The 26,449-nt window shown below is 42.7% G+C and overlaps 1 protein-coding gene across 1 annotated transcript in view; it reads right to left on the reverse strand.

Annotated features, from left to right (window-relative positions):
* Positions 1 to 26,449, reverse strand: part of TMCC3 (transmembrane and coiled-coil domain family 3) — a 148,818-nt gene that overhangs the window by 29,614 nt on the left and 92,755 nt on the right. Inside the window, exon 2 of the mRNA XM_077265136.1 lies at positions 17,012 to 17,925. Coding sequence (XP_077121251.1) covers positions 17,012 to 17,925 — 914 coding nt within the window. The remainder of the gene's footprint in view (positions 1 to 17,011; positions 17,926 to 26,449) is intronic.

Raw genomic sequence — 26,449 nt, forward strand, 5'->3', positions numbered from 1 at the left:
AAAGGAATAACAGACCAATCTGTGGCTCTTGCCGCTGAACCTACAACCAGGCATGGTCATGTACATGCACCATACTTGGCGCACTTGATCAACTTTGTAGTTCAGCAGTTTCTGAAAAACCTACCCAGATTTGCCAGAGTTTCTGGTCAAGGTACGCCACATCAGCACCCATTTCCAGAAGTCAGCTACAGCTGCCGCTGCTCTGGCAGTGCTGCAGCAGCGCATGCAAGTAACAACTCCACACAACTGAAGAGTGGGCATGGATGTCTAACATTTGTGCAGTTCTCCAAGACTCCAAGGACTCCACAATGATGGTGAGAGGCGATGACGCCATCATCAGCACAAGCATCTCACTTCTGTGCCTCTCAGTTGCTGCTGACTATTAAACATGAAGCTTTGCATGCGGACCAGGTGGAGACGGAGGAAGACATGAGACGGGGAGCTACTACCCAGCCTCATCTCATCTGGTCAGCGCAGATTGGTTAACAATGAGGTGTAGGCTGAGAAGGAGGTGGAGGAACAGGAGCTGGCTGATAGCACAACAGAGGCTAGTACTCACACAAGCTTCATCCCATCTCTACTACGTGGATGGGCTGAGGAGAGGAATGAGGAGGAAGAGATGGAGGAATGGATGGAGAGTAGTAATCATAGCGGAGACAGGGAAGTGTTGGCTGTAGAGACCTTGGCATATATGGCAGACTTTGTGTCGCTGCCTTTCCCATGACTCTCGTGTCACATTCATCTTAACCAAAGAGGAGTACTGGTTGTTCACCCAGTTAGACCCACGCTATAAGAAGAACTATGCATCTCTTCTTCCTGAGGTGGATAGGTCTTCTAAAATGGTGCTATACCAGAAGGCCATTGTGGAAAATATTTTGAAAAAATTCCCATTAGACAACGCTAATGGCAGGGGGGCAAGCTTTCTTGTTCAACCAAAGAGGAAAGGCGAGGGAGACACACAAGGTAAAGCAGAGGCAGGGGTACACTGTCAAAGTCCTGGGCTAATTTCATGACACCCACCCAGTGTCTAGGCCTGATGACCAGGTATTTTTGACAAGGAGGGAAAAGTATTTAAAGATGGTCAAGCAATACCTGATTGCCAAAACCAGTATACTCCCTAATTCCTCTCATAAGCTGGACACCTGTCATGAACTGTCCCTCTATGCCTTGGAGGTGATGTGCTGCCCTGCCGCTAGCGTCTTGTCTGAGTGGGTGTTTTTAGTGCATAACAGACATGTACTTTCACCTTTCAACAGAAAGTGCCGACGGGCTCACTTTGATAACAATGAACAAAGCCTGGATTACACCAAACTTTTCCACACCACCAGATGACAGCAGCACAGTGTTTTAAGTGTTCAATATTTGAATGAGGCCCGCCAGTTGGTGACTTCTAGGGTCTATGGATGACCTACTTATTTTTTCCTGGCTTTGCACATTGTGCAAAGCCTTTACGAGTGGAGAAGTACCACAACTAAAGTTTAATTTTTTTTTTTAGGAGACACTCCAATTGGTGCCTTCAAAGGTGTATGGATGACCCAGCTTGCAATTTTTGGCAGGATTTGCACTGTGTGCAGAGCTTTTTTGAGTCTTGGAGTAACACTACATTACAATTTGAACACAATGTGTAGGAGGCACTCCTCATGTCTAATACAGCGTGTATCTGAGTCATTAAATTTTATCACTTCTTGCTTCCTTCATAAATTACACTTAAATTTCCTATTTTTTTTTTTTTTTTAAAAAAAAACAATTTTGGTTTACTTCAATTATAATTTTTTTAATTTTGCCTTACATAAAAGTCATTATACATGAAAAAATGTTTCACTTTTGTTCCAGTAAATTCCAATTTTCAGTCGATTTTGAAAGATTTTATCAGTCCTTAAAGTGGAGCAAAAGTGTGACGTTATTGTTCTCAGCAGCCATCTGAGAGTCAGAGATGCTTCCAGGGGTCTTCCCTATGCTGTTCTCTTCCATTCAGAACTTTTTCCATTCATTTCAACATTTTCACTGCCCCTCAGACCACCCTGTAGGTTCTGCTGGAAAAATGATCAGATTTCCCATTATACCGTATATACTAGAGTATAAGCCGAGAATTTCAGCTCATTTTTTTAGGCTGAAATTGCCCCTCTCGGCTTATACTCGAGTCATAACCAGGGGTCGGCAGGGGAGGGGGAGCGGCAGCTGTGTAATAATACTCACCTGCTCCTGGCACGGTGTCCCTGGTTCTCCGGCGCCGGCAGCTTCTTCCTGTAGTGAGCGGTCACATGGTACTGCTCATTACAGTAATGAATATGGACTCCACTCCCATAGGGGTGGAGCCGCATATTCATTACTGTAATGAGCGGTTCCATGGGACAGCTCACTACAGGAAGAAGCTGTCGGCGCCAGAGAACCAGGGACACTGCGCCAGGAGCAGGTGAGTATAACGCAGTGCGCAATATTCACCTGCTCCCCGTTCCACCGTCAGCGCCGCTGTGTCTTCTGCGTCCTCTGCACTGACGCTCAGGTCAGAGGGCGCGATGACTAAATTAGTGTGCGCCGCCCTCTACCTCAGTCAGTGCAGAGGACGGGGAAGACACAGCGGCGGCCATCGGTGGAACGGGAAAGGTGAGAATAGCTATAGCAAGTGCCGGGGGCCTGAGAGGTGAGCATGTGATTTTTTATTTTTTTTAATCGCAGCAACAGCATATGGGGCAAATATCTGTATGGAGCATCTTATGGGGCCATGTGCAGCATTATATGGGGCAAATATCTGTATGGGGCCATGTGCAGCATTATACGGGGAAAATATCTGTATGGGGCCATGTGCAGCATTATACGGGGCAAATATCTGTATGGAGCATCTTATGGGGTCATAATCAACATTTGTGCAGCATTATATGGGGCATAATTTAATATGAAGCATCTTATGGAGCCCATCATACACTGTATGGAGCATTATATGGGGCGTATTTTGTATGGAGCATCTTATGGGGCCATCATGAACTGTATGGAGCATTTCATGGGGCTCCTGATTCAATATGGATATTCAAAAAACACTTAACCTACCGATGTCTCAATTAATTTTACTTTTATTGGTATCTATTTTTATTTTTGAAGTTCACCAGTAGCTGCTGCATTTTCCACCCTAGGCTTATACTAGTCATTACGTTTTCCCAGTTTTTTTGTGGCAAAATTAGGGGGGTCGGCTTATACTCGGGTCGGCTTATACTCTAGTATATACGGTACTTCTTGTTAATCAAAATGAACATCCAAGCATTTTAGTTCTCACTCATCTCTATTTAAATGGCTGAGTTTGTCCATTGTAACTGCAGTAAGACATTCATGAAATCCAATACACAGTCATGCAACATGGAGAGAAAAATATTTGTAGTGCAATGATTCATTCTCAAGAGCTCAGTCTCCTGTGGCATCTTTACAATTAGATAATTTGTACAATTTCTGGCCTGTCAACGAGATGTAATTCTTGAAAAGCCAACTGCAGCTCAGGCACGAAGTGATATATAAGTGATGTTTGCAGGAAAATTGCTCAGCAGAAAAGTCAAGGACTTAAGTGAATAGTTGTAAACAGGGCAATAAAACAGACAATGCCAGTAGATATAAAAGCACTTCTCTATTAGACGAACTTATAAAGGACTACCTACAGTACCTTTCTCATCTAGTAGTCTTTAATTTATGCATGTACTCTAAATATATATATATATATAATTTTAGAGAGAAAAAGAGGGGGTGTAGCTGCAATTTCTCTTGCTCGCATACAGAAATCAATACTTAAAAGGTACCCGTCACTAATCTACGACTGCACCTTTTTAATAAAGGAGTAGGCAGTCCTAGATACAGATTATTTAGAAAAACAGCATTAACAAAATCGTGTTTTTCTGGATCGTGGGATCCCAAAATGCAGAGTAGGACCTCACAACACTCTGCATTTGCTCTCACAAAGAGCCAGGTCTCACTGGCTGACTGGTGACTAATTCTATGATAACTGCTGCACCCAGAAAATGAAGTGATACATCGCTGGAATCCGGGTCTCTGTCCCTACCTCATGGTGCCATCAAATTAAGGCTGGAGTCACACTTGGCGTAAGACAATACGCCACGTATTATACGTCCGTACTACGGCCGTAATACGGAGAAATGTTCCCAAAATAGTGATCCGTAGTCAGGGTGTTTCAGCGTATTTTGCGCATGGCATCCTCCGTATGTAATCCGTATGGCATCCGTACTGCGAGATTTTCGCGCAGGCTTGCAAAACCGACATCGAATGGATTTATGTGCTCAAATGTTAGGGAAAACATATATACAGTGTATATATATATATATATGTCATTGAGACACATATATATATATTCTGTATTTAGATTTCATTCAGCGCGATATCTGTGAAAAGTCAGTAATTCAATTGCCGGCTTTTCATTTCTCCTTCACAAAAACCCGACATGATATGAGACATGGTTTACATACAGTAAACCATCTCATATCCCCTTTTTTTGCATATTCCACACTACTAATGTTAGTAGTGTGTATGTGCAAAATTTCAGCGCTGTAGCTGCTAAAATAAAGGGTTAAATGGCGGAAAAAATTGGCGTGGGCTCCCGCGCAATTTTCTCCGCCAGAATGGTAAAGCCAGTGACTGAGGGCAGATATTAATAGCCAGGAGAGGGTCCATGGTTATTGGCCCCCCCTGGCTACAAACATCTGCCCCCAGCCACCCCAGAAAAGGCACATCTGGAAGATGCGCCTATTCTGGCACTTGGCCACTCTCTTCCCACTCCCTGTAGCGGTGGGATATGGGGTAATGAAGGGTTAATGCCACCTTGCTACTGTAAGGTGACATTAAGCCAGATTAATAATGGAGAGGCGTCAATTATGACACCTATCCATTATTAATCCAATTGTTTGAAAGGGTTAAAAAACACACACACACACATGATTTAAAAGTATTTTAATGAAATAAACACAGCGGTTGTTTTAATAAATTTATTGCTCTCTCAATCCATTTCCAGGCCCTCGCTTGGCAAAATAATAAACGCACAAGATACATACCCTTCTGCTGAAACGTCACGTCCAACGAGGTAATCCATCTGAAGGGGTTAACTAATATTACAGGCACGAGCTGCGATAAAGCACTCGCTCGTGCCTGTAATCCCCGGGTAATGAAAGGAAAGCTGGATCTGTACTTACATTGAGTCGCGGTGAGGCGCCCTCTGGTGGATGTTCTCATGAACTGCAGCCTGGGAACTTTTTCCCACGCTCCAGGTCATATGAGGACATCCACCAGGGGGCACATCACCGCGACTGAAGGAAATGTAGGCCAATGACCTACATTTCCTTAATTCGCCGGGGGATTACAGACACGAGCGAGTGGTTTATCGCAGCTCGTGCCTGTAATATTAGTTAACCCCTTCAGATGGATTACATCGTGGGAAGTGATCGGACATCAGAAGGTATGTATATTGTGCGTTTATTATTTTGCCAAGCGAGGGCCTGGAAATGGATTGAGAGAACAATAAATTATTACAACAACCGCTGTGTTTATTTCATTAAAATACTTTTAAATCATGTGTGTGTGTGTGTGTGTTTTTTAACCCTTTCAAACAATTGGATTAATAATGGATAGGTGTCATAATTGACGCCTCTCCATTATTAATCTGGCTTAATGTCACCTTCCAATAGCAAGGTGGCATTAACCCTTCATTACCCCATATCCCACCGCTAAAGGGAGTGGGAAGAGTGGCCAAGTGCCAGAATAGGCACATCTTCCAGATGTGCCTTTTCTGGGGTGGCTGGGGGCAGATGTTTGTAGCCATGGGGGGGCCAATAACCATGGACCCTCTCCTGGCTATTAATATCTGCCCTCAGTCACTGGCTTTACCATTTTGGCGGAGAAAATTGCGCGGGAGCCCACGCCAATTTTTTCCGCCATTTAACCCTTTATTTCAGCAGCTACAGCGCTGAAATTTTGCACATACACACTACTAACATTAGTAGTGTGGAATATGCAAAAAAAAAAAAGGGGATATGAGATGGTTTACTGTATGAAAACCATGTCTCATATCCTGTCGGGTTTGTGCAGGAGAAATGAAAAGCCGGCAATTGAATTACCGGCTTGTCACTAACAGCGCTGCGTATTTCTCGCAAGTCACACTGCAGGTCCGTGTGGAATCCGTATTTTTCTCGCCCCCATAGACTTTCATTGGCGATTTTTTTGCGCAATACGCTGACAAACGCAGCATGCTGCGATTTTGTACGGTCGTAGAAAGCCGTATAATACTGAACCGTAATATACGGCTAATAGGAGCAGCCCCATTGAGAATAATTGTGCCGTATGTTATGCGAGTTTTACGGACGTAGTTTCTGCGCTCTTACGTCCGTAAAACTCGCATGTGTGACGCCGGCCTAAAGAGAATCTGTCAGTGTGTTTTTTTTCACAGTCAATCTGCTGCAAGTTCTCCTGCAGTGACTTTTACAGTTCTCTACAGAACTTTCTAAGCAACAACTGGCTTCTCCTAATCTCCCATCTTGGTAATTACAAAATTTGTATTCACTAAATGCAGATTATCCTTGTGAATTGAGAATATGGGGAATGAATGATTAGTCCAGGAGAAGAAAAAGAAAAAAAGTATTCCTACTTATTTATTAATTTTTTTTTTTAACTGGACAGTTACTCCATAAATATAGCAAGAAGGCCAGCCCCGGATTTTTGATAAGAAGTTTTTAAACTAAACACTATATATTACTAGGTGACAAAGATGCCGAATTAATGAAACATTGTGTGTCTTTAGTTAGGCAGATGTGACTTGGCATTTAGATGGAACCCGATGGCACTCCTGACAATAACTGACAACTGGAGGTTATGTGTTTGAGGAGGTAGGATGGAGAAAAGTACAGTAGTCTCTATGAAAGTGTCCCGTTTTGGTATGTGTGGCATGGCATGCCAGCAGTGAAGTGTATAGTGGTTTAGAAGAACTAGCTGCAGAGTAGCAGTTGCCATGTTCTTTAAAGTGAACCTGTCACCAGCCAAGATGCTATTAACAAGTAGCTATGGTGTTAATCTGCTGGTTAATGGGGTCGCTAATCTGCCCGATGCCTGCCCATAGCTGAACACTGCAGGGAGAAAATTAACTTTATTCCCCCAGACAGCATTCTGTTTCCATTATGGCGCAGTGCTGGTTCAGCGGAGGCTGTAACCGCGCTCCCAGCACGGACTGACACTGGCTCTGCATTCGGGCCGGCTGTCAGGGACGTGGGTACAACTTCCGCTAGGTATATCCAGAGCAGTGACTGAACCAGAATCAGCGCCGCTCTCGTGACCAAAACTGAACGCTGCTGGGGGTAATAAAGTTCTCCCCGCAACACTCGGCGAAGTGCGGGCAGGTTAGTAACGCTATTAGCCTACAGATTATCCCCATATCTGCACATTAATAGCATTTTTTGCTAGTGACAGGTTCACTTTAAGAAGCGGTGTGTTGGTGCAAAGTGGCTTTAGGTCATTTCCTTGTTCCAGACTACAGACAGTTTAAACCTTTCCTTCAAGCTTGCCTTGGAGAGAACAAGTTATAAACAAGGCCTTCCTGATACCCAAGTTTAGACACCAGGACAAGAGGAAGAGTAATATTGAGTTGTCAATTCTCATATAACATTTCTCAAAAGGAATGGCATGGCACAATGCAGAGAAACTATTATTTACGAAATCAGGCATGTCAAGAGTATGGACGGCTGGCAGGACTAAAAAGTAAAGTAAAAAAAAAAAAAATTAAAAATTAAATAAAAACATGTTCAAAGGCAAAAAAAAAAATTGAATTATTATTATTTTTTTTAGTCACTGTGGTGCCCCCCTCTCCCATAAATGCTGTAAAAAAATATCAATATGTCGCATAAACTTCCAAAATGTAATCAATAAAAAAAAAGTCAGCTTGGCAAAAAAAATAAATAAATAAATCAGTCCTCACATATCTCCATTTCTTTCTTGAAAGAGCCATAACACTTAATTTTCTGTCCACATAGATGTATTGATTTTTTTGTGGAATGAGTTATACTTTTGAATGATGCCATTTATTTTAAGACCGTGTACTGGAAAATGGAAAAAAAAAATTCCAAGTGAAGAGAAAATTAAAAAAAAAACCAAAAAAAAAAACCCCTGTAATTCTAAACTGCTTTTTTTTTTTTTTATAATTGTTTTTACAGCGTACATTGTGTGTTAAACATGACCTGGCAATAGGATTCTCCTCATCAGTATGATTACATTGATACCAAACTTGTCTAGATTTATTAAATTAATTTAGGGTTAAAAAAAGTTTTTTATTTATTGGTTGTTTTTTTCTTTAAATTGTGTCACTATTTTTTGAGACTCGTAACGTTTTCAATTGTTCACTTGATTGGGCTGTATGAGGGCTTATCATTTTCGGGGTGAAATGCTGCTGTTACAGATAACATTTTAGGATAGATATAACATTTTAATTGCTTATCGGTATTTGGTTGCTGTAATACCATAAAATACACTGTGCGAAGAGATCAAAATGCCATACCTATACCAAAATGGTATATATAAAAAAAAAAAAAAATTGTCTCGCCCCGCAAAAAAATAAGACTTCAAATAGCTTTAAAAAAGACTGAAAAACTAAAACCGTTATAGGAAAGAAAAAATGAAAATCCAAAAACAAATAAAAACTGGCAGGTCCCGTAGGTTTAAAGATGTGGCCATATACATTAACTGGAGCAGTGCTGTTACAAAGTGGAGCGGTCTTCTATTGCATTGTTAAGCAGTATCATTAACAAGTCATTTAAATGAAAATGTGTTCGTGTCAGCTAGGGAGTGTCATCTAAAAACAAAAATGTGTAATAAACACTTTCAGTTCCTCATCAAGAACAAACAATTCCACTAAATCTACCTTTTTTCGTATAATGCACTTGAAAATAGGACTAAAGGGGTCTGACACTCCCAGTGAATACTATTACAGCCACAACTGAATTCTTGGACATGCTCATTGCTCACGAGCCACAGTGGGCAGTGTAGGAGGTGGCTCCCAAATATTCAGTTTTGCCAATTTAAAACAACAAATGACTGGTTGAAAAAAATAAAAAATAAAATCTTATTTTAGATCCCATGGTAAAATTCTCCAAACGCGGTTTATATGGAAAATGTACACTAAAAGGTGTCACAGAAATTGTATAGAAAAAAGTGGCCGTGTTGACACAAAAATATCTAGTAGCAAAAATAAAAACATACCAGCTTTATACCCAAATTTAATATTTACAACACCCATTACAATGCAAACTAGCACGTAATTACCAGGGACTTTCTACTAGCCCTGACATGTGCCCTTTAAATCAATCAGTCTTTCCCTATTTTATGACAATTAAATATTTCTTTATTTGTTTTATTTTAGCAATAAAAACAATATTTGGCATTACTTTGTAGTGCATGTATAAAATATGGTGCAATCAGGGCGATTCATAGCTGTTCATTCACTCCTGCCAAAGGAACATGGTCCATCTTGCTGGGCAGTGATAAATATTGTGCCTGGAGGCATAGTTTGAAAACTTGAACTCCGGAGCCATATTGTTTTCACTGGTAACCACCACGGATAAACAATGGAGTTCTAGGCAACCATAGTCCAAACATGGCCAGGCCTCGCGAGGGTTGTAGTCCAGCAGCTTACTGCAGAAATTATAGACCGCAATAGATTTTGTTATTAAATAAGCATTAAACTAAATCATAAACCTTTGGACTTGAAAATAAAATAATTATAAAAAGAAATCATAAAAATTACAATCCTGGCGCTGACTAAGTTGTTCATATGATGAAAGTCGAGATATTCTGTTTGCAGAGTTAACACCCTAGCCAAAACAACCAACAAGAACAGAAAGGTCATACATAATAAAATGATTCAACTACCTTTATAGCAGGGGAATATTGATACCCAGCACTTGGAAACAAACACTACGTGCACAGACCATAATGGCGACATAATCAGGATGTTTGAAATTAAATGGCTCATATGAGAACAGAAAACTATAAAAGGAAAGTGCAATGACATCATTGTAGGCAAAAGGGTATGCTTTACTACAAGCACCAAATAGCTAAGTTTTACAAATGTGGCTAAATGGAATCGGTCAGCGGATGTCACCCTGCAACTTGGAGATCCACCAATACCTTTACATGGCCAGTCCGTTCCTCCATTACAGAGAAATCAGCGTTTGAATAGATACATAAATGAAATGGAAGACCGAATAGATCGATTCCTTCTTCTTGGATGATGGCCTCTATGCTGTGTGACTTCAGGCAAAGGAGGCATCGGTGGAGCAGGGGGAAAAGGTTCAGGGAGGGTAATAGAGCTGCAATGAGGTGCTTCAGGTCTACAAATAGTTCTACAGCTTCATTTGCATATAAATTCTAATGCCGATTTCTTTCAATGTAAAGGTATTGCTGGACTTGTCTTTGAAAGAGCTTTATCTTAGCCAATCAGAGACAGGCTTAGTCCGGCCACAAATTGGCCCCTCCCTACTCTCCCCAAGTCAGTGCCCCCTCCCTACTCCCCTCCAGTCAGTGCCAGTGTGTCGCCCCATCCCGGACCAACTTTTTACTATTGATGCTGCCTATGCAGCATCAATAGTAAAAAGATATAATGTTAAAAATAATTTAAAAAAAATAAAACATTGTGCTATTCTCACCTTCCGACGTCCACAGATGCGCGCGATGCTTATGCCAGCTTCCGTTCCCAGTGATGCATTGCGAAATTACCCAGATGACTTAGCGGTCTCGCGAGACCGCTAAGTAATCTGGGTAATTTTGCAATGCATCACTGGGAACGGAAGCTGGCATAAGCATCGCGCGCATCGGGACAGCTTCGGTGGACGCCAGGGGGTGAGTATATAACTTTTTTTATTTATTTATTTTTTTTAACAGGGATATGGTGCCCACACTGCTATATACTGCGTGGGCTGTGCTAGACACTGCGTGGGCTGTGCTAGACACTGCGTGGGCTGTGCTAGACACTGCGTGGGCTGTGCTAGACACTGCGTGGGCTGTGCTAGACACTGCGTGGGCTGTGCTAGACACTGCGTGGGCTGTGCTAGACACTGCGTGGGCTGTGCTAGACACTGCGTGGGCTGTGCTAGACACTGCGTGGGCTGTGCTATATACTACGTGGCTGTGCTATATACTACGTGGCTGTGCTAAGTGCCACGTACATACATATTCTAGACTACCCGATGCGTTAGAATCGGGCCACCATCTAGTACATATATAAATAGCATGAGGGAGTGAAATCCTGCTGACTTTTGTAACTTCCTCAATACTTTTATAAATTGTCTAGAAGAGAGAGGTGGCCAAGAAGAAATCTAACATATGCCAAACATTCTTAATGACAGTGTCACAACACTGTTGCAGGATATCCTAGGGCTAGAGGCTCCTTCCTTATCCCTAAAGCTAGGGGCGCTCGAGCTATCCCTGCTCCCCAGATTATTTCCGATTATGAAGGCACTGGGGCCACGTGCCTTGTTGAGCTCCTAAAATAGTCCTCATTTGTCCCCTCCCCCACCTGGGGAAGTGGGGAGTTGTGTATAAGAATACACAAATCAAACTAACAAGGAAAGACGTACAGGGATAAATGAAAATACCAATCATACAAATATTTACAAACAGAGGAACACAGGGAAGTAAACGATGGAAAAACCAAACAGAGGATGAGAATATGCACAGACAAATCAGCAAGCAACAGTCTTCTTCACAACAATCCAAACGCCTCCTCAAACAACCAACATCTATAACACTGGCAATCCGTTATTGCCAGAGGTAAGTTGTCAACACTGAACAGCCGAGACCATCAAAGCAGAAAAACTACAGGTGCTCTCAACTGAACAGATTAACCTCTGCACTGCTAGAAGAAAGCTGAACTGTATAATATGATGGTGAAGTGCTTCTAATCAGTGCAGGAGTATGTGAAATCGGACACCACTTTTTTTGGCCCCTCTCTGTTGCGATAAACCAGTGACAGACAATATTGGTGTAATTTACACCTGCCATTAGCTAGCATAAGGATAAGGAAGCTTACATGTGTAAAAAGTGGTGCCATTCAATACATTTGTAGAAATGTAATAAACCTCTCAAAATATGTTACATCCTGTTCTTACATTCTGGTGAAGAAAACTGCATGCACCAATCAGTATTTAATCAAAAAAGAGAGAGTCTCCACCTCTGCTCTTACAGGACCAACAGGAACCTGTGGTGGTGGTGGTGTGTGAACATGTTCCTACAGACTTGTTCACTGTGCAAGTAGCCCATGTGTTCCTGTTTCCATAATTGTTCTCTTGTTTCTACAAGACTAGGGAGTTACCCACCACTCCTTGTGGGCTATCTGCACAAAAGCTGTTCCACTCAGCGTGTCCACATGGACATGTCCTCTCTGAACCCTGTTCACACATGTAATATACAGATGATCAGGTTTTAAATACATCAGATAGGGATTGCATACATCAGTTAGGACTGCTCTATATGGATATACCTTGACGTTTGGTGGAGCAAAAAACGTATCAACCAAATACCCTGGTTTTTTTTTTATCTTTTTACTAGCACTTGCAGATTACTGTGATTTTTTGAAACCGAGTGTTTTTGGTTTTACTATGCTCTTTTGTGTCTTCATCTTACAGGACCAAGCAATATGTACGCCAAGTACCTCCACTTTACAAATATATTCTATATAGCAGTAAGGCGGTTTACATTCTCTATAGTCAATGTTTGTATACATCTTAGCATATACTGAGTGCTGCTGCATTCTTTGGTCTGTCTATAATGCAGGCATAGCTGCTTGCACTTGTTCACACTTGCTCCAGTCTGTTAGAAGGTGCTGGCCAGTATTTTGCTTGTTTGCAATTCACGTGTATGGTTCCAATGAATATATTTTTTCACTTTACATGTCAGTTCAGAGCAAATATGTGGCCATCTGCAGCTTTACGGTCACGAAAAACAGATTCTCTGATAAAACCCTTGAGAACAAATTCCCCTCATTTTAAACCCACAGGAAACACCATGAAGTCTTTCATCTCAATGACTACCTACTAACAATAAAAATTTGAATTGTGCATAAATGGATTGTCTGATTTTGGCAAATCCATTTGTGTTTGTAGAGTCGCCTGTATTCTGTGAGAACAAGATGGCAGGTGATCCCCTGCAGCGCTGCCACAGGGAAAATTAAGCATAACAGTTTCCATTTCACCCCGAGCCTGTTTTCACCTTCCTGACCAGGCCAAATTTTACAATTCTGACCACTGTCAATGTGATAATAACTCTGGAATGATTCAATGTATCCCAGTGATTCTGAGATAACAAGCATCATTTTTTTAAACAATTTATTTTGTTAGGAAGTTAGAAGGGTTGATAAGCAATTTCTCAATATCCAAACATGTAAATATTATGCCCCAAAATAAAAATATTCAGAAAATTCATTTTTCTTAAGTATTGGCACACGTGACTGCCGGCAGCAGCAGGAAGCAGGCGGCTGACAGTGCGCGCTACTGAAGAGGATTGGATACTCACCGTGATCTCCGATGAACACCCGATGAGTATTCCGGCAGCTATGATCTGCTTGTGAGCAATGCATGATGTCCCTGCCATGCGCTGCTTACAAGCATTAATCAGCTGCTGGCACCGGAGCAGGATGCTGCGACTGCAAGGAAGGTAAGAGTAAATGTTTGGGGTTTTTTTTAAATCTTTTCTGATGGGGCCGTGCATACCAGGACTGGGATTGGGGGCCAATTATACCAGCAAGTGGATGGGGCCAATCAATCATATCAGGATGCCAGCAAGAAATGAATATTCATTGCCCTCCATGCCCATGGGCGTGGAATGCAGTGCATATTAATTTCTCTTTAGCAGAGGGCACAGGAGTTAGCCAGAGCTGCCAGCTCCTGCCTCTGTGACCCGCTGCTCCTACGATACCACTCCCCACCGCAGCCACAACCAATATATCCGGACTGTAAGACACCCCCCCACACACATTTTCCTCCACATTTTGGGAGGGAAAAAGTGTGTCTTATAGTCAGTAAAATACGGTAGTTGTGATGGAGCGCAAACCTGATAAATTACAGAGTTGGTTCTGTGGCCAGATTGTTTTTTAAGGAAATATTTGCATGCCGCAATGTGGTGTAGCTTATACAATATACAAGGTGACCTGGAGGGCTTTATATTGGGGAAACCATGCAAAAACTACAAACAAGGATGAATCTACACACAATCAGGAATGAATTGGACACCAATGGGAAAACATTTCTCTGGATATGGACACTGTATGACAGATTTAAAAGTCTTAATACTAAAAGGTCACTTTAAGGAAGAATTTGGGAATTCAACCTGATAAGGATGTTCAATTCTTTGACAATGGGACTCTATTTACCACCTGGATTTAAGACTCACTTACATGGGCAATTTGCACTTTTACCAGGACTCCAGATAACTAAAGGTACCTTCACATTAAGCGATGCTGCAGGGATAGCGACAATGATGCCGATCGCTGCAGCGTCGCTGTTTGATTGCTGGAGAGCTGTCACACAGACCGCTCTCCAGCGACCAACGATGCCGAGGTCCCCGGGTAACCAGGGTAAACATCGGGTTACTAAGCGCAGGGCCGCGCTTAGTAACCCGATGTTTACCCTGGTTACCAGCGTAAAATGTAAAAAAAAAAAACCAGTACATACTTACATTCGTGTCCCCCGGCGTCCGCTTCCTGCACTGACTGAGCGCCGGCCCTAACAGCAGAGCGGTGACGTCACCGCTGTGCTGTACTTTCACTTTCACTTTACGGCGCTCAGTCAGTGTGGGAAGCGGACGCCGGGGGACGCGAAGGTGAGTATGTAGTTTGTTTTTTTTACATTTTACACTGGTAACCAGGGTAAACATCGGGTTACTAAGCGCGGCCCTGCGCTTAGTAACCCGATGTTTACCCTGGTTACCAGTGTAAAACATCGCTGGTATCGTTGCTTTTGGTGTCAAACACGACGATACACGCCGGTCTGACGACCAAATAAAGTTCTGAACTTTGTTGAACGACCAGCGATATCACAGCAGGATCCTGATCGCTGCTGCGTGTCAAACTAAACGATATCGCTAGCCAGGACGCTGCAACGTCACGGATCGCTAGCGATATCGTTTAGTGTGAAGGTACCTTAAGGGAACATTCACACCTCCTCTCCATTTGTAACAAAATGCCTAAATTTAAATCATTGGCTTATTTTGTAATCCTGCCTGAAGAAGGGAGATTGTGCTCCGAAAGCTTGCAAATATATTTTTGTCTGGTTAGCCAATAAAGGTATCAATGCGAGAATACTTTTGCAATTTTTGGGCATATAAGTATTTACATCGATTTCCCTGGTTTACACGGCGCCACAATATACCATATTTTTCGGATTATAAGACTCACTTTTCCCCCCCCAAATTTGGGGGGAAAATGGGGGTGCATCTTATAATGCGGATATACCTTACCGGTACCATTGCTGCCGACCACAGGCTGGGATGAGTAAGTGTTAGGCGGTCCTGCGGGTGCCCAGCGGTGCTGCTGCGGGGGTGTCCGACACTGCTTCGCTATTGATCGCAGCATTCAGGGGGTGAAATGGCACGGGGCAATGCAGGCACCACACATGGCAGTGACAGACAAGGCTTGGCTTTCAGATAAGCAGAGCTCCCAGCGGCGATCGTGTAGGAACTGCTCCTTTGCCCGCATGATTGCCAAGTTTACGTCAAATGTCGTCAAGGGGTTAAAGGGGATTCTGTCACTAGAATCAACCCACCTAAGCTGTCTACACGGGCATCTAGGTCATAGAAAGTTGAATAAAATGAAACCTTGATATTTGTAATCTGATGTCATATTTTAGAAAAATCTACATTTGTAAATTTGCTATTGACATCTATGGGCCAGACACAGAGCTCCCAGATAATCCGCCTCCAGAGCTCATTTTAAAGGAAAGTGGGTGTTAGCACTGAGATATACAGATCAGTAGTGCATAGGGCAATCATTACATATCACACTGTTAATGTACCCTTTGATCTAAATTAAGTGCAGGGATGTCAAACTCAAATACACAGAGGGACAAAATTAAAATCTTGGACAAAGTTGTGAGCCAACATTGATGTTTATTAATAAAAATGTCTACAATTGAGGAAGTTTTTCTTTCTCAAGTATAACGACGAACCTTTTCATATGGAAATAAACTTAAAGTAGGTTGTTCCATGAACAAAGTACAATTTAATTAATAGATCTCACAACAAAATCAACACATGATCACATATGAGGCATACTGGAATAATATGTCATGTAAGAGCAGTAAAAGCATTTGGCTCAATTGCTAATTTAAATATGTAACAACAAAGGATAACTTTGTATAATACAGATAATAAAGCATGATGACAACAAAAGTGCCTCCAAAACACAACAAGATACCCTCACAGCAAATTCCCCCACAGTACTTTCCACACACACGGTATGATGACCTTACTGTACTGTACCCAAGCCCCCCTCTACCACCCCAGCAAAGTATGGTGACACCAACACAGACCGATTCCCGAACTGAGATCCCCACACAGTATAATGGGCCCTATAAAGTTCTCCATATAATATAATGGGCCCTGCATGGCCTTCCATACAGTATAATGATCCAACACAGTCCTCCATACAGTATAATGGGCCCCACAGGATACCGATACAGTTGAAAGTGGGATGCCAGGCTGGGGTCAAATACACTCTCTGCAGGCCAGATTTTAACATGGGTGATGTAGAGGCAGATTCTATGTAGAACCCATAGATCATAACAGCCGATATAAATATTAAGAAAAATGTGGATTTCTTTGGAGTAAGACATCAGATCACAGATATCAAAGTATCATTATATTCAACTTTCTATGACCTGCATGCCTATATAGACTGTTTAGGAGAGTTGATCCTACTGACAGGATTCATTTTAAATGCAATAAATGTGAATAAAAAGATACAAAATAGAAAAAAGTACATGGAATGAGATTTTACCTGTATCTTTCGTCTTGCAATGTTTGGGAAATAATGGTATAGTCCCTTTTAAACTGTAATTTGAGTTGCTGAATGTCTTCTGCCAGCTGAGACTGAGCTTCTCGTATTTCTCTCAGCTCATCCAGAAAGACAGCAAGATCTTGACTATCGGCAGTATTTGTCCGCCCAGCGTCAAATGGCTGGTTTCCATTGCTATCTGCTGAACCAGATGTTGCGCTAGAACACTCATCATCACTTACATACTTGGGTTTTGTCACTATTGTGGCACTACCACTCAAGTTTCTGGAAGTGCTTTCTGGGTGAAAGTCATCAAGCGAATTCTTTAAATGAGCAATGTTATCGGCACTTCCAAATTTATTTCTAATAAGATTAGCAAACTCCCTTGATTTATTAAAAACAAACATTGGCGGAGTCAATGATACCCCCGGTACACCCATTTTACAGGATTCCACTGGGGCAGCAGGCCGAGTAACGCTGGTGACATCTTTTAAAGGATGTTGTAGATCTTTCAGATTTTCTTTGGAAATATCCTTGGTACTTTTGGCGGTAGAGCCATTTTGCTCTATTTCCTTTAACTTTTTATGATATTGTTCTAGTTTTTTCTGCAGCTGTGCTATAGAGTGAGCAGATTTCTGGTTCTTCTTTTCGAATACTTGTTTAATTCGACTTGCCTGCTGTTTATCAGCACTATTCACCAGTTTCAAGTACTCCGCCACATTGCCGTCACGAGCACTTTGTTCAATTTTGATCTGCTCTGTGACTTTCAAAATTTTCTGCTTCAGGCTGTCGGCAGAAAGTTTGACTTTGTGAAAGTCTAGGGCGCCATCTGGTATATCGAAGTTAAGGTTGGTATCTGATCCTCCACGTCTTATGTTGAGAGGCAAGCTGAGCGTGTTCATATCAGACCTGTCCACCTAGGAAAAAAAAAAAAAAACACAAATATTACTTACAACTTGGATGGAATTTATCTTCATAAATATTAATCTGGATTAAGGAGCATGTCTTTTAGAACATTATTTTAACCCAACTGTTAGCACAAGACTAATTAAAAGTTAACCCATATCTCCGAAATGCACCACTTATAATGATGTGAAAGCACACTTGCAACCAGGGCTGTGGAGTCGGAGATGTGGAGTCGGTGTCCATTTTGGTGGAGTCAGTATAAAATGGACAGTCTCATAAAATATATAATAAATTGGGTTCCGTGCAGGATGTTCTGTAAATGTTTCATATTAATTTGGGAAAGTTATGAAACGTCCTATAAAGGTCAGTTCTATTCCTCATCTAAGGATCTGGGCTTTTAGTTGAGATGCACAGTAATAAAACAATGATGTGGAGTTGGAGTCAGAAGTTAGGGAAATTTAGGAGTCAGTCTTGAGTCGGTGGTTTAGCTTACTGACTCAGCAACCCTGTGGTTGCAACATGAGATCACAAAATTACAACAGGGAAGGTGATGCTTTTGGTAGTGGCTATGTCGTATGGCATAAATGTCTGATGTGTGTCCCACTTCTGGAATCCACAATTATGAATGCTTGAAAATAAGAGTCCCCCCATTTCCTTCCAGCCTGGTGAAAAGACCGCCACTGTCAGATGGAGAATAAATGGATAGGTGGCTGTGCGTGTAAGCAACTTTGTACAATCTGTTCTGTAACAGCATAGAAACCGCTAAGTAAGAAGGCAAGCAGCGGCATTCCGTTACTTCCCTTCCAGGGAGTCAAAATGCTATAAAATGTCTGAGATAGAATTGCCCCATTCACTGTATGCGTAGATTTTTTTTTTTTTTTTTTAAAAAGGACACAGAAAATCCCTGAGGTTGTACAACAGATATTTTAGTCATTTACACAGTATCAGACATGTAATTAAACACGTCTCTGCCAAAATATGCTTGCTATGTGTTCTACTCACAATCACACGTTCATGGGAAACGCCCTGGCTTTGAGTAACCAACATATCAGTGCACACCTAAAAGATTTACTACCATACTAATTATAGTGCACAGAAAAAAAAAGGTATATTCCATGTATCTAACTAATTGTAAAACCTGCTACTTAACACCTCTCCTAATACTGTAATAGATGCACACAGACTCTACAGCTGGGCTGGTCAACCTGCCCCACTATGGAGGCTCGAAATCATTCAGCCAAGTGGCAGGTAGGGTTGAGCGACCTTAGCTTTTTTAGGATCGAGGTGGGTTTTGTGAAACCCGACCTTCTCGGATGTCGGATCGTATGGAATCGGCCGATTCTACTGTAAAGTCGGGTTCACGAACCCGAAACACGAAACCCAATGTATGTCAATGAAATTATTTTTTTTATTCTCTCTCTCTCTCTCTCCTCCGTGCAAGGCATATGTTATTTTTTGACTCCGGAAATTACTACGTCCGAAAACGTAACATAGCACTATGATGCCGCAGGAGCCGGAACCTATGTCATCACGCTGCCCACAATTAATTGGCTCAAAAAAATGGCGGGGAAGGCGTCATTCGAAACGCGACTTTGGCGCCAAGTTCGCGTTCCACGTGGCCGACCCACACTGGGATCGGATCGGGTTTCATGAGACGCCGACTTTGCCAAAAGTCGGCGACTTATGAAAATGAACGACCCGTTTCGCTCAACCCTAGTGGCAGGCAGACATGCACACAGAGCTAGTTAAAAAGCCATCGTTGCAGTGTTTGTTTCAAGAACCATGTTTCCTTTCAATATCTGCACTTGTAGACTTTACAAAATGTGTTGTGATAAGCACAAGGCTGAATGTGCATACTCTGGTTTGTCAGTGATTAGAAAAAAAAAAAGGCTGCTTTCTTCCAATTGGAAAAAAATACTCCCCATTATCCACAGGTTGTGTTTGTTTTCACATGGAACTGAGCTGCAATACCAGTACTTCACTTTGACCTCCCATAGCCTATGGTTGCCTGCTACCTGCTAAAGCAATTTCCCAATGTGGAACTTTACGTAGAAAGAAATTATAACAGTCAAAAGTCCAAAGCAACTTTAGTCATTTACTCCTAAGCAATATCCATGCAACCTCCCACAGGGCATAGTTTAATCTTGAAATTGTGTTTCGAGCATGACTATTTTACCAAGAACCAATTGCGCATCACGAGAACATTAGGACGTAACAAATACTACATTTGGGAAAGTGGAAATTAAAAAAATCTCTCTGACACATAATGGCTGTAATGTTCTTTGTGCTGTAACAAATTCATCTGCTCTCCAAAGCAATTGTAAAACACAACGCCCTGCTTTAAGAAAAAAATCACCAAATATCTTGTTGTTCTTCAGTAACCTCTATTAACCCAGAAATACACATTAAACCATCAGGACTTTATGTAGTAAGCCAAAGAAGTGCATCTCTGTGTATACTGTAAATAATCTATAAATCTATTATAATTTTGAACCGCTTTTTTCCGGTGATTACTTTGCATCTCCGTTCATACTGTATCCACACACACAAATGATACACCATTTGAAAGGTAAACTTGCACCCTTCAGCAAGAAAATAGCCAAACAAACCACACATCCATGATGTGATCACAAAATACAGTTTAAACATTAATTTTCATAAACATGCAGTAAGGAAAAATGACCTGCAGGTGGCACCATGCTACCCCAAAGCACACTACCACAAAGCTGCTTACAGACATCACAAACAAATCCTAACATTTGCCTTGGGGGCTTTCCAGCTTGCTGAACTCCTTGCCCAGCCGATTCCAGGAACATTGGAGGATTGCATACGTCACTGCAGGCGAGTCACATATGCAAACACATTTGTAAACATGCACTGCCTATTCACCTACACACTTGCTCCGTTTATACTCCACCGACACACACAAATGATACACCATTTCAAAAGGTCAAATTACTAGCAGATGCAATTTGCCTTGGGGTCTTTCCAGCTTGCCGAAGTGCTCGCCCAGCCTATTTCAGGCACATTCAAGGATTGTACACTTCACTGCAGGTGAGTCACATATGCAAACACATTTGTAAACATGCACTGCTTTTTCAGCGATTACTTCGCCCCACAAACACAAATAATAGACCATTTGAAAGGTAAATTTGCCCCGTTCAGCAAGAAAAGACACAAACCACTCATTCACAATTTGATCAATAAATACAGTTTAAACATTCATTTTCAGAAACCTGCAGAAAAAAATACAATAACCTGCAGGTGGCACCACAACCTTAAGGGTAAGTTCACACAGGGCGTTTTTGCTGTGTTTTTTTGTTGCTTTTTTATGCCAATTTTCAGCTGCTTTTTACAGTACCAGCAAAGCCTATGAGATTTCAGAAATCTTATGCACACACATTGGGTTTTTGTGTGATCAGTATTTTGTGTTTTGCAACGTTTTTTTGACATAGGGCATGTCACTTCTTTCAGCGTTTTTCACCCACTGACTTGAATGGGTGAAAAAAAAAAAACCACTGCAAATACGCTAGGTTGACTTTTCTTGCAGCGTATTTGCTGCAGAAGAGTCAAGGAGAGCCGGATGTGATGTCACTTTCAGCTCTGCTACATCTAGATGGCAGGCTGCATGATGCGTTCATGCAGTCTGTCATCCAGCAGCAGACCCCCATTCACTTGAATGGGGGATCTGACATTAGTGTTTGACATGCTGTCATATGCATGACAGTGCAGCAAACACCGCTTATGATCAGAGAGCAGCAGCTCCCCGCTGTCAGAAGACAGCAGGAGCGATCAGCTGTGATCGGAGGTGTAAACTCACCTCCGATCACTGGTGTCAGCTGATGGGAAAACTGATCCCATCATCTGACACCTGCCACCGCTATTTACAGTGCCACAACCTCTCCCCAACACTCAAGGTCCACCGATGCCATTTGTTATGGTTGGGGATGAGGCCTTTCAGATGTGCGAAAACCTACTGAAGCCATATTCCAGTCGTGACTTGAACCACACTAAAAGAATCTTTAACTACAGACTGACCAGGGCACGAAGAACTGTAGAGTGTACCTTTGGGATTCTAGTCTCAAAATGGCGCATTCTTGCATCAGCCATTAATCTAAAAATGGAGACAGCTGACGAGATGGTCAAAGCCTGTGTGGTTCTGCACAATTACATTATGGCTAAGGAGCGGCCCAACATTGAACTGGATGAACCAGTTGCACACCCACTGCCCGATTACCAGCATCACCCACTGCGGTCAACAGTTGAAGTTGGCCACATGCGGTACCAATTTGCTGCCTTTTTTTATTCGGATATTGGACGTGTGTCATGGCAGGACAATGTTGTGTAAATGTCCTGTTATTTTATCTGTACCAGTTATTTTCTTACATGTTACTAATGTTGCTCGTTAATAAACTTTTTTTTGTTGTCTTGACCGTGTCTCATATGTATTTCCTCTATAAACCGAGGTTGTCCTCACACTAGCAGTATTTGGTCTGTATTTATTATCAGTATTTGTAATCCAAAACCAGGAGTGGGTGATGAAGGTTGAAGTGCTAGATATGCTAATATTATACTTTTCCTCTAATAGTTCCACTCCTTGTTTTGGCTTACAAATACCAATATAAAGTAGTGACCACATACTGCTAGTGTGACGGCAGCCATGTGGTTTTAGTGATATGGTTGTTGACGTCATTGAGTCCTGATTCTGTTCTGCTATGCAGTATTCATTGGACACAGACTGAAGAGACAATGGCTGTCATACAAAACAGATCTATACTCCTCAAGTCAGGTGTCAGAAATAATGAATTCATGATGCACATATAACAGCCTCATGAATTCACTATTTCTGACACATGTGCAGGTGAACATAGATATGCCGTGTATGACCGCCATCGTCCCTTGAGTTTGTGTGAAATAGATTATGTACACAGAAGAGAAAAATGAGGCTATACAATGCACTTCTCTACTCACCAGGTCAGGCGTCCCAACTAATGAGTTTTTGGACACCTGACCTGTAGAGTATAGTTTTGCATGGTATTGCCACCATTTTCTCTTCAGTCTGCAACACTAGTCACAGACTAAGCAGAATGAAGAGATTAAGGAGAAAATACAAGTATACATTTTTTGGTCCACCTCATCGCTCTATACTAAAGACACACAAAGTCTTGTACTTGCTAACTACTGGAGCTATGATGTGGCCAAATAATGAAGTGTGTGGCGAAGTTTCTTATTTGGCGCAGGCGGCAAAAGACACAATAAACCAAACATAAATGGGGCAAAAAAAACCTTGTATTTATTTTTTAACAACCAAAATATTTATTTAACTGCGCCTGCTTGGGGTAGAGTGATGTAAACGGGGGGTGTGAAGCACTGAGGCCTGGCTAACCGTGGACGACGCAGAGGTGGCAGGTGAAGGGGCAATGAAACTAGTAGGGTCTGGAAGATCGGGGATAGGGCTTGACACATGAGAGGCTTGAGACGTACTGGAAGGGTGAGACAAACCTGACATTACAGACACACTGGGAGGTGAAGGGGGAGGAATACTAAGAGTCCGCTGTTTTTTTTTTTTCTTTTTTCTGTAATTGCCGGGTTCTGGTAAGCCTCGGTGGGCTCATATGTTGTGGCATGGTCGTCGTGGGTGACCTGTCAGGGTCCGGCTGCACTGTGGCAGAGTCCATTGTGCTCGTAGAGCATGCAGCCATGCCAGAGTCCATAGTGCTCGTAGAGCATGCAGCCATGCCAGAGTCCATAGTGCTCGTAGAGCGTGCAGCCATGCCAGAGTCCATAGTGCTCGTAGAGCGTGCAGCCATGCCAGAGTCCATAGTGCTCGTAGAGCGTGCAGCCATGCCAGAGTCCATAGTGCTCGTAGAGCATGCAGCCATGCCAGAGTCCATAGCGCTCGTAGAGCGTGCAGCCATGCCAGAGTCCATAGTGCTCGTAGAGCGTGCAGCCATGCCAGAGTCCATAGTGCTCGTAGAGGGTGCAGCCATGCCAGAGTCCATAGCGCTCGTAGAGCGGAAGGCCATTCCATGGTCCTGCTGCATCGTGGTGGTGGCAGTACAGAAGGCCATGCCTGGGTCGTGCTGCATCATCGTGTCAGTGGAGGAGGTCCAAGCAGGAGCAGCGGTTGTCATGGTGGTGGCGGTGGGCTGTCCAACAGCACTCGGCATCGTGGTGGTGCTGTACTGGTGTCCGGCAGTGCTAGGAATAGAGGTGGCCGTGCAGTGGTATGCAGCAGAGGTCGGCATTGAGGTTAATCATGACAGTGAAGGCACAGGTGGATATGCCGCCACTGTCTGCTGAAAATACCGACTCTGCTGCATAGCCTGCACGTAAGCAGCATTGCAGGCCTGCATGACACTCAGCTGGAGATCAGGAGTAAGGTGTTCCGACATGCCCTGCTCAATTTGGTTAAAAAAATGATGTGCTGGCCTCTGGAGGTCGGCTTTTACTTGGTCAAGTCTTTTGGTGACCTCCTGGATACGTGTATTCATGTGGCTAAGTGAAATATCCATTCTGTCACCCAAAGCCTTGAGTCCTTCGTGAAAAACCAAGCTCAAGTGCAAAAACTCGGGCATGAGGGACCTGTCCGATGCCCTCTGCCGCTGCCAGGAGGAGCCCAACAAAAAAGGGACAGTGGCAGAGGACTGGGAAAGGGGAACACCTGATGGACCAGCTTCCTGGTCTCCAGTTTGTGTGGCAGGCCCACTTGCTGCAGCGCTGCTGGATGGCTGGGACGGGTTCATGGCTGTCTGATGAAGGACCGCTCCAGAACCTGGGCCAACAGTAGTGCTCCATGTGCTGTGAAAAAAGGAAAAAGAAAATTAATACCAAAAATTAACCAGACGCAAAATCCTGTTGAATAGAAATATACAGATTATGGCAATACAATACAACCTAATGCACGGGAGAAATACTTACGTTCTCTGGGCAAGGACCGGTCTTAAAAATCCCAGAACGCGATGGTATTTGTATTTTCTGATCCTTGCTCCTGAACCACTGGGGAACACGGCTCTCTTGACGCAGGTCCTTGTTGAAGCGGTCCTTCATTGAACGCCAACGTGTTTTGACTCTGGCTACTGTTGAAAAAACAAAACATAATGGTTAGACAAAGGACTTTTGGCCGTGCTCACACAACTGTCTGATGAGAGAAACTCCTGAGAGTTTATCTCATCACACACAGTTGTGTGAGCACGGCCAAGGTCTCTGCTGCTTCACACTGCATTGCAATACTTACGAAAAGCATTTCAGACCTGATTCGGTGCAGTGTCACAGCCATCCCACATCTCTTTGGCCTCCTCATTCCATAGGCGCCGGATCGTCACGTTGTCCGAGTGCTGTGGAACCCGGGTGTCCCACAACGGGACTCGCTCCTGGACCAGGGAGATGAGGTCATTTTCTATGAGGTCTTCATCCCATTCTGGAAAAAAATTAAATAAAGACATTAATGTTGGGTCCATTAACACAAGGAAAAGAAAGAAAACAGAGGCTGAGAAATGGCATGAATTGAAAGTCAAGATACAAAAGGATTCCAGAAGAAAAATGTAAAGAAATAGGAATGTAAAGAAAGGAAGATTCAAGAATACTACAGTGAGGATACAGTAAACAGTCAGCCTTGTATACGTACACGCTGCCGCCTTGCCACCCGACCGTGACTCTGCTGCTCCTGCCCAGTCTCTGCCGCAGTAGAAGAAGAGCTCTAAAAAAATGAAAAACAAAAATTGTCATATGTGTAGATGTGACAGTGAATACTTACCAATCTGAGGAGGCAAGTACTCACCTCACTGACATGTTCTACTTCAGAAGGCCCAGGACGTTGCTCCTCATCAGAAGAAGACATTCTGATGCATGCAGAAAGAAATGGCAGAAATTAGGACATGTAAAGACAGAAAATAGAAAATAAAGGCATTGGCTAGGATATACTCACATTGTTCAGTGTCTTGTTTTCCTCCAAGGATGTAGCCTGCGTCTCGTCTGCTTCAGTGTCTGCTGAGTAGTGACCTGCAAATGTCCACTCCATCCCTTTATCACCTTGTATGTGGGGGATGGCTTATCAGTGTCTAGACATGTTTTTCTCTTGTGGAACGCATGCGTTCACGAACGCAAGCAAACGCATGTGCTTGTGAATGCATGCGTTCATATAGACAGCAATGCGGGTTTTTTTGGCGCATTTCTTACGCAATCGACCGCATACGTTTCCAGGCGGCAAATTGACGCCTCTAAAAATTACTACATGTTGCATTTCTGCGACAAGCCGCAGACAACGAAACGACGCATGCGTCGTCAAACGCGGCAAAACGCGAACGATCGCAGACGCATGCGTCCCTAATGTTAAATATAGGAATACACAACACATGCGGATATTTGCGGAAGAAACGCTGCGGACACAACCGCAAATGTGAAACCGGCCTAAGCCATAAGGCTACCAGAAACTAGGCATCCGATCGGCCTGTATAAACAATTGGTGGTAAATGAAGAGAATTCACCGCACACTCTATCCGTATGGTGATGCAAAAAAAGGAAATTTATTTATGT

Source organism: Ranitomeya variabilis, chromosome 5 (genome assembly GCF_051348905.1).
Source record: "Ranitomeya variabilis isolate aRanVar5 chromosome 5, aRanVar5.hap1, whole genome shotgun sequence".
NCBI classification, from domain to species: domain Eukaryota; kingdom Metazoa; phylum Chordata; class Amphibia; order Anura; family Dendrobatidae; genus Ranitomeya; species Ranitomeya variabilis.